General features: G+C 40.0%; 1 protein-coding gene across 1 annotated transcript; it reads right to left on the reverse strand.

Annotated features, from left to right (window-relative positions):
- Positions 1-209: 209 nt before the first annotated feature.
- On the reverse strand, positions 210-8,508 carry LOC136514969 (probable ubiquitin-conjugating enzyme E2 24). The gene is given in 12 exon segments (XM_066508666.1): positions 210-775; positions 1,095-1,139; positions 1,141-1,407; positions 1,500-1,639; positions 2,552-2,615; positions 2,713-2,919; positions 2,992-3,132; positions 3,252-3,377; positions 3,574-4,982; positions 5,057-5,162; positions 5,818-6,576; positions 8,096-8,508. Coding segments are annotated over 9 exon segments (2,616 nt in total). The 5' UTR covers positions 4,972-4,982; positions 5,057-5,162; positions 5,818-6,576; positions 8,096-8,508; the 3' UTR covers positions 210-547.
- Between the last annotated feature and the right edge of the window lie 1,524 nt (positions 8,509-10,032).

Raw genomic sequence — 10,032 nt, forward strand, 5'->3', positions numbered from 1 at the left:
AGAACAAAAATTATAGAATGGCAACCTATTATTTTTTTTTTTTGTATTCCATGGATTTTCGTGATATATTTCTGTAATTTGCATAATAAATTATTTTAAAAAATAAAAAATAAATAAATTCAGCACATCCATATAGCCAAGATAAATAGCATGGCGATAACGGCGGATCGCTTTGATGAGCAAATATTTACAGACAACTGCTATGTCGATAGTCCAAAAACCATCGAAGAACATACATATACAATTTTTTTTTTCCCACACCGAACACAGAATACAACCCAATCCCAGACACTTCAGTCTCTAGCTGCCTTTAGCTTAGCAACATATCAGTTCACCAATCATGCGTATATACCGTTCCGCATTTACATGACAAGCATATCAGTTCAGCAATCATGTGTATATATATACTGTTCCACATTTACAAGACAGGCATAAGTAACACATAAACCAGGCAACATTTTATTTGGAATACACAACATCGGCATACACGCACAATATAAAAGGGTCCCAATTTCATTACTGATGTAGAGAGCAGGCTTGCTCTGGTTTACGGGTCACTGGTGATACCAGCCTCACGGAAGGCAGTAACAAGCTTCGGTAGAAGCTTACCAAGCATTATCTTGAAACCGGTTGAACAGTTCTTGCTGCCGTCCTCTGATATGTATGCTTTGTCGTGCGCATGTCCAACGAGATCACCCCCAAGATAAGCCTCGCATGCATCCAGAATGAGCGGGGCACGACAAGTGAAATGCTCCTTGACCAACTTCTCAAAATGCTGAATTCAGACATGAGGACAACTCCATCAATACATATCTTAACAATTAACATTGAGTGATGCAGCATAACTTGTTAAATCAATACAGATTCCCACAATACATACTATACTCAACTCATAGCATTATAAATTCAGAAGCATTCTTTACTTCAGAGCTGTTTAATTGAAGTTTAATCGAACTCATAGCATTATGAATTCAGAAGCATTCTTTACTTCTGAAGTTTAATTGAAACATACGAACTGTTTGAAGGTAGATGCATAAGAACTAAGATGTTTTCAGAGACTAGTCAGTACGACAACTTCAGATCTGACAACATACCTTTGGTGGCTTGTGTAAAACATACATCATGGATTGGCATGACAAGCAGGAAAGCATTCTCATTGTACGTGATGGAGTTCTTCTCTCCATCAGCCTTACCCACAAATTTGTCATATCCCGCCTCATTGAAATAAGGTTTTTCATTGAGAACAAGAGCCTGAAGCGATAACAACAGCTGAAGAACAGTTGAGTTCTCAGCATTCCACACTTCATTACCAGTTCCTGTCCATGTCTTCAGGAGGCTGAGACATACTTTTCCTGACTCGTACAAATTTGGATTCAAACGGAGACCACCAGAGTGATAGTGAACAGACTGGAAAGAAAATTTTACACTATTTGACATTTGAAAAAAAAGAACTGTAAGATTTATACAAGAACAATAGAGACTGGAATGGAAGAGCTTACAGGTGGTTCATGGGGATAGTCAGGAGGAAAGAAAATATCAAAGAAAAAAAGATTGTCATGATAAGGTGTTCCAGCTGCCCCAACAATGCAAGCCCTCAGAAGATCCATCCTTTCCTCATAAACTCTCACATGAATACCATCTGCATAATTAAAACAAAGCATACATATAAACATCATACTAGAAAATATAACCCATCAGTTTTTAAGAAACATGCACTTGCTATAACATCTAATAGTCAGTATAACTAATTGTTTACCTACATCTAATGATCAGATTCCATGATTGCTTAGTACTTGACTATTAGGTGATATTTTTTCAGCCACCAACGACAAGAAACCCTACAAAGAATGCCATCGTTATGTTTTCAATTGTTCATTCATGTAGCACTTCGATAGCTTGCTTTACACTGAATATGCAAAGGTATCGAGTTGCATGCATCGAACGGTTCAACTCAAAATCTTAAGCTTATGGTGAAGGGTGGGCAATTCACTTTACATTTCAACGAAAGGTCACATAATAAGCTACACCGTTGGTTTCTGTACTCTGTAATGCCTATGAACAAGTGTAACTGCTTGAGATGGAATATCGTGGACCAGAAGCATGAGATAATGGCGAGATCATCAACTCCGGGGTTTTCCCAAACACCATGAAACTCTGATCAGTCGACTTGGGTGTGCAAAGCTCTTTACTAGATTGATTCCTAAACATGACCTTACCTTTATATACTAGGAGCCATCTAAGTAATGTAGGAAACAGGAAGTAAACTAAGAAATGGACTAGGACTCAAGACATAGCAATCAATCCAACAAACCAAGGAAAGTACTAGTATTTTTTTTTGAAACAGTAATATGGTTTCCATGACATGGAATATTTGCCAGTGGAGTGTTATGACTTACACCTGGCCTTAAACACCAATGCAAGTATGCCAGCACTCAATGTTATGGTACATATTTGCTACCGATAGTATTGACTATCTCTAAGAAATAATGAGTGAATTAAACAGCTACTGGAGTTTCAGATTTACTGAATTAAACGGTGCTCAAAAGCACACCTGGTAGATCCTTTTGCAGGATGCTCCATTCCTGTTGCACCTTCTTCAGCCAACCTCTTGAAACCTAAAATAGAAAATAACCATCATTACACATAATTCTCCAGCACCAATGACTATTGTTCGAAAAAAAATGTCAGTGAAAGCTTCAGAAGCTGCATTACACTTTCATGGCCATTTTCCTTCACAAAATGATGATCCAAACAGTCAGTGACTACATCAAATCTTTTTGAGATGGTATCTTCTGAAGAGAGGATTGGCTTCTCAATCTGCGCCACAAACTTCACTATCTGTTTTTCTTTTGGCAATTCTTCTACACATGGCTGCATTTCTGCCATCTTCACAATTTCATATCGAGGATCTACCAAAACCTGGAATAACAAATTCACTTTAGAACTCTGAAAAAAATGAACTTGGCTGAATTTGCTTGACAAATAACTTACTGAGCTTGGAGATGGAGAACCATGAGTACCAAACAAACTAGCAGCCACATTTGTCAGGAAGTCAAAAGCTGTCTTGGGAAATAGAAAAGCAGTGGCTTTGCACAAGGACCCAGTGCAGTCTTCAGTAGACTCCAGAGCAATCTGAACAAAAACAAAAAATGTTCAGCGATCACTTAATAAAGTTTAAAAGGTTGAGAAAGAGAGGGAGAGGGAGGGAGGGAGGGAGAGAGGGTGGGAGGGAGAGAGAGAGATAGACAGACCTTATGGTGCATTTCCTCCTGCTCAGCCTCGTCTAGCGAATCACCAATTGTATGTTCCTCATTCATTGATTCTAGAGAACTATTATCAAGAAGCCTGTCCAGTCCAATTATCTCAAAATGCTGCACCTGTCATTGGACAAGAGAGAAATGTGTTACCGCTAGTTTGTCCAGACCCATATCTCATGCTCAAAAAAAGACTGGAACATATAACTAATACATGGCAAATAAATGCAGCTTAAGAAAGTAGACAACTAACTAACCAAACATGACCAGGACCCAGGACAGACTGACGAAGTTAGTGGCAGAGTTAAAGCTAAGTTACCTTGGATATCACACCATTAGCCCATTGCACTTCGATTCCATTGTCCTTGTACCCAAGTACATTTCCGATGCATGATAAGAAGCCAGAGGAGGTAACCAATGATTCTTTGCTTGCTAATGACCCATTTGTGAGATCTGCTTCAGAGTTGTCTATGTTCACAGCTGACCTGATAACGACCTCACCAGTGCAGAAGGAGAAATCTGGGTGCTCTATTAGCTCATAAACACTTACAGTCTCCACTGCAGGGTCACTTCCATAGCCGACAGTGTCACTATGTGCTGGACCAATCCATTTTACATTTACTGTTCGCTCCAGTGCATCCACATCTCTCACTATTGCTGTTCGCTGACATCTTGCAGCGTCCTCTACAGTCAGTTTTTCTAGGACAAATTGACCTGGCCAAAAATCATGGTCACCAAGGGTACTCACAGGGACTAATGCCTGGGGTTCTAGACCAAGAGATACAGTTCCATTCTGCCACAGAACATCAACAGTGCTCTTTGTCTTGGCAACAACATATGTTTGAGAACAATCTGAACCATAACTTTCGAAATACATGTGCCCATGAGTGTCACACTTATGGTCTTCACTAAGAATACAAGACTTGCCAGAATCCATCCAGAGACATCCATTGTTGTCGGCCATAAGAGCACACCAATCACCTAGTTGCCAATTAGCGTAAGGGAAACATGACAGCAATGTGAGCTTCTTTGGGTCCTGAATGTTTGGAGGACTTGATGATTTATCTCCCCAAACATTGGTCACAGATGTGATCCAGTTCACATGCACCAGCCCTACATCAACATGAGAGACAATACCATCGTCTCTACTGGGCCTCCATGATCCACACAACCATGTTGCCGACTTGGAAACTGATGGATCGACTATCCTCACACGTTGGCCAGGATAATAAAAGTAAGGTGCATCTTCAAAAAGAATAGGAGGAACGGGCTTCAGTACATCCGAATCCCTTAACAGGATTTCACACTTCGCTCCATCATTGAACAAAAGTGTGACAAGATCAAATGCTCTGATCACTCGTCCAATCCATGGCCCCATAACAACGCAGTCACCAGAAACAAAAGATCTCACTCTTGATAGCTCCTTGCTGTTTACATCTTTAATTATGTCACCTGAGCTAGTCTCCAAATCAACAAACATTGCCACCCCGACAACACGTCCCAGCTGACCTGAGGGATCAGAAACAGGGCAGACTATATCCCCATGCAGAAACCCCCTTTCAAAAGTCAGAAAATTATCAATCTTGCCAATGCTCTCATCCAGGCTGGACAAGATGTTTTGGGCATGGTCGCTATATGTAAATTCACATTCTTGGTCTTCACTGTCACTGGTCCCAGTATATGACTCACTATCCGAGTCAATTGCAAACAAATCCATGATTTCAAGCCCTGCAATGTCACACTTGGTTATTGATATGGTATAAGACAACCTTGTTAAGAAATGTTACTCCACAATTACCTACCTTCTTAGTAAGGTGTGGCTGCTTGGGTAACGTGGTAATCTCAAGAACAAACAACAATATGCAAATTGATGTTCAGAATGTCAATATACCAGCTGGCCAAGTATTGCTGCAGAAAATAATGGAAATATAAGAGGATCAGAGATCGTAATGAGAAAAAAAAAGAACCATATCTCTTTATCGTGTTTGCAATGTACTGGGAGGTACCAGCACCTAAACAATACCAAACATCCAAACCTTATAACTTAAGGATAATTTACGGGGTTTTTGTCACAAAAACTTTCTAAATTCTTAAAACACTTGGCATGCTCGAAATTTATCTGTTTACCATCTAGTTCTGCTATTGGCCATTGGATTGTGTGTTGCTCCACATGCTTATTTCTTTTTTCTTTCCGTTCCATTCTGCCATTACTATAGCAACCACATGGAGAGTGGCAGAGAAACCTTGTGGAGACTTTTCCATTACCACCTTATGTAATATGCTAATCTATTATCCATCCACTGAAATACATATGTATGGCCCCATAGCCTTCTACTGATGCTGATGTCACAATTCGTTTTAATATTCACAGCCATAATCAAATTAACCGAGTGAGGATTGGATAAGCCATAAGCATATCTCTCTAACCTTGTGTTCTAATTTTGAGTTGCATGTCCTACATTTAAGTGCATCTAGTTATGGATCATTGGGATACAAGTAATGAATGGCCATCATAGCTTTGCAGGAACCACAAATGTCACATTGAAGGAAATTGGTGTATTACCTTCCAAAATTACTTCTTGATATTTTCGTACAACTTATGTGCAGGCAGGCAGCACACTTGACTGTTAATGGCAAAGGAGAATTACCCAGATACAGATGCTAGTACGCACAGCCGAAGGAGATTTACCAAAAACAGTAAATATAAATGGTATTTAGTGCCAAAGGAGATTTGCCCGAAGAGCAATATGAAACAAAAGCTAGAACTAGTGCCAAAGGAGATTTGCCCAGAGAGAAATCTGAAGCAGCTAATGCCAAAGGAGATTTGCCCAAAAGAACTATTAATAAGTACTGCCAAAGGAGATTTGCCCAGCAAATCAGATGATAAGAAACCTTATGAAACTTCCATCAAACTAAATGAGAATTTCCTAACAGATATCATTTGGAAGTCTCTTTGCTGCTGATAGTTCATTCCACGAGGAGTATATGCTCAGGATAACCAACAAAGTGATGCACCCTGAACAATGTTTGCCAAAGGAGATTTTCCCTAAAACAAGGATTCTTTCATAAAGGGAGGTGATTCCAATAGAGGAAAGACCAGCTGACAGATGATACACTCTGGATGATCACAGGACATAAGTGATCAGGAGCATCAGTCCATAATCAAGCCCAATCACACAGAAGAGAACATGCTACCATCTGGTGACCAGTACTCCTCAAGAAAGCAACCAAGATAACAGCTTTTCATCAGTGGGGGCTTCACTTATGATGAGATCACAGAATAGAGTGGTCTATCCGGTTCAATTGCCAAGATCAGCTGACCCTGAAACCATAGCAAGACAAGATTAGTCCAAATGGTCATCTTACTACAAAATAATACCATGCAAGCCCACAAAGAGACAAAAATATTTACATGCTTCAGAGAAAATGCTGATCAAGGAAACTGAGACTTTCAAGGACGAATACAGTAGAAAATGCCCTTAATTTTCTCACTATACTAGGCTATTTCCAGGAATGAAGTTTGTTGGGTATATGAAAAGTGAAAAGTTAAAACTGTCTCTAAATTAGAAGTTATTGCGTAAAAATGAATGGGGCAGATCAGAAATATGATCCTCAGAACAAATAATTATTGATTAAAAAATGCTCAAACATATCAAATTCTTTTTTGCCATTGCATTCGAATTACCATTTTATTTCTAAAACACCATAATAAGTATAGTCCAAGACACCAAAAGAATAAAAAAGTCAGTTCAAACTGATATAAATACAAAAATATTTTATTCCAACAACAAGGAAACCTGATATATTAAGATTTTTTTTGAGGCAACGATATACTAAGATTATTATCCAGAATGACAGCACAAACAGTAGATATAGAGTTTTGCTTGCTAGAATACACATATACAAACATGTAAGAGTTATCTCTCTGATCAATGACAAATTGACAACTACAGCAAACGGTATGTCCTTTTTTTCAACTGCACGGTAAAATAGGCATAATGAAAGATCTGAAAGTTCAGGCTGAAGCACTAATTCACCAATAGATGGGGCAGGCAAAAACCAAATCAACCAAAGAAGGCAGAGTGGATGATTCCCTAAAATAACCTGTACTTCAAACTTTACATTGAAAACCCCAAAATAACCTGTACTTCCAACTTTATTTAATTGAAGAAACTATCAGACAAATAAGTTTGAATCAGGGAAACAACTAGTTTTTTTAGTTAACACAAATGTCATTTTGTAAACTTGACCTGGGAAATTGAGATTCTTCCTGGTAAACATGAAGATAACAAGAAATCGCACACACGTCAACATCATAATCACTCATAAGCAGGCAAGCAGCTATGACAGCCCATCCAATGAACAAACCTTCTGAATAAATCAAACACAACCAATTATCTATCCATGCTAGTTACATCCTCCTAGAAGCAAACAAAGATGGAGTCAAACTAAACCTTAGTACCCTATACACCAATCAAATAAGACAAACAAAATTCCTTAGTCCCACAGCTCCAAATCCAACAAAGGAGTCAGATATTTCGCTTTCAATCAACAACAAAGAAGTAACGACATAAGGCCAGTGATAGCCGAATTTCTCACTGGAAACCTGGCAAAAACGCAACTACCAAAAATGAACAATATAGGCATATAGCATAAATAATTCGCGCTCCTTAACAACGATCACGCGGCTGGTGTTCGCCGCGGCAGGAGTCGGGGAGTAGCAGCGGCTGCGCCGGCACAACAGGGGAACCGCTGGCGCCGGCGCCCCCCATTAACGACATGCGAAATGAACCTTGAAAACAGGAACCAAATTTGAAGCCTGACGAAAATGGCATCCATACCTGTCGCAGTTCCAACCCGCCGCCATGCTCGCTCCCACGACCCCGTCCCGCGAGCCCAGACCCGAGCACCGAAGAAGAGGAAGCTACTACCCTCCTCTTCCTCCACGCCTCAATCCATCCCCGAACCCTTCGACCATGGCCAGCAAGCTCCTGAATTCCAACGGCTCCAATTCCTCCAAGGAAGCAGAGGCCAAGACGTGTAGCACCACCACCACCACCAGCAAGTCGCACCAAATCACAGCCCGGAGCAGTTGAACACTCGAGTGGTCGCGCCCACCGATATTTCAAGTGGCAGTGAGGATGCGAGGGGGGCGAGAGGGCAGAGCCTGGAGAGAGACAGAGGGCGAGTGGCAGGTTCTTGCTGCTGGGTGCTCGGCGGCTGCTCGAGTGGCCGTGGTGGCGGTGCCGGTAATAATTTCTAGCGGGAATTCCCTCCTGTGTGTCATTAAAAAAAAACTCAATGCTCGGTGTACCTTAAAAAAAAGTTCAGCGCTCGGTGTACCTTAAAAAAAAGTTCAGCGGTCGTCACTGCTTTATTTTTTTTTTTGCCCGCCATTGCCGTCAGTTTGGGCTAACGTCGTCAAACTGCAGGTGTGAAAAGTCAAAAATACCTTAAGTCTAAATATGTCATTAATTTTTTTTAGCATCTTAACGATTCAAATGAAAAAACTCAAAACTAAAAAGTTGTAGATCTCGTCGAGATCTATAATTTTCATATAAAAACTATCTTTTCATTTAGTTCCGCAAAAAATATGATTTGATATGATTAATATATTTTAGAAAAATCATATTTTTTTGTGGAATTAAATGAAGATAATTTTATATAAAAATTATAGATCTCGACCAGATCTACAACTTACTAGTTTTGAGTTTTTCATTTAAAGTCGTTAAGATGCTTAAAAAATTAATAGCATATTTAGACTTAAGGTATTTTTTATTTTTCACACCTGCAGTTTGATGGCGTTAGAGCTCAGACTGATGACAGTGGCATGAAGAGCAAAAAAAAAAAAATTAGAGCAGTAACGCTGAAGCCCGCTAAACTTTTCTAAAAAAAAAAACGTTACGATCTTTTTTTTTTAATGCACACGAGAAATTCCCCTAATTTCTACGGTGCGCAAGCGCAAAGGCCTCGCCTTTCCGGTGCCGCGCACAATTCTTTTGGCTTCTTTAATCGAGGGTGCGCCTAACTGCGCTGCGCTAATGGGATTCCATCCTGCAACTTTACGAACTCGCCTTTCTTCCTCCACTCTCCTTTTCTCTCTCTCTCTCTCTAATATACAAGTGTTGGGAACTGGAGAAAGCTTTGGCTGGTCTTCCGAATTTTCATTTCCTTGGCGTGAAATGACGCGGACCGAACTCGTGGTGGAGCTCAATCAATCAGGCCAGTGAATTGACCTGTTAATGGAGCTGAACGGCAGCGATTGCCGATTGGGCTCCTCTTCCCGTGTCTCGTCGAATCGGCTTCTACTTTTGTCAGCGCGATTGCCCTGGAATTCATATTTGTTGCCGGTACAAATTTGCCACTTTGATCCCACGGAATTCTCACTGGTGGAGTGGTGGTTCTCAGCTCCGCGTCTCAAACGTACGGTGGAAATGTCCACAAATTTAATTGTTGGGCTGGGCATAGCCATTGTTCTGACCATATAAATGCAAGCTCTAGACTAAAATAACTATAGATTTTTAGAGCTAGGTTACATTAAAGTATCTTAACTGATATTTGGTTAAGTTGTTTATTTTATCTTAGATAGAAAAATATTCTCTCTTATTCATGATTCTAGTGTATAAGAACGTGTTTAGTAGGGTTCTTGATTGGCGTAGAAACTTTTTCGATCCATATTATGTTTCTTTAGGGATCAGAATCACTTTATCGAATCATTTGGCTACTCGGCTAAATTCAGATCGGAACAACTAGAATCAAGCAAAACATCCAAAATGCC

This window comes from Miscanthus floridulus, chromosome 17, assembly GCF_019320115.1.
Source record: "Miscanthus floridulus cultivar M001 chromosome 17, ASM1932011v1, whole genome shotgun sequence".
NCBI lineage: Eukaryota > Viridiplantae > Streptophyta > Magnoliopsida > Poales > Poaceae > Miscanthus > Miscanthus floridulus.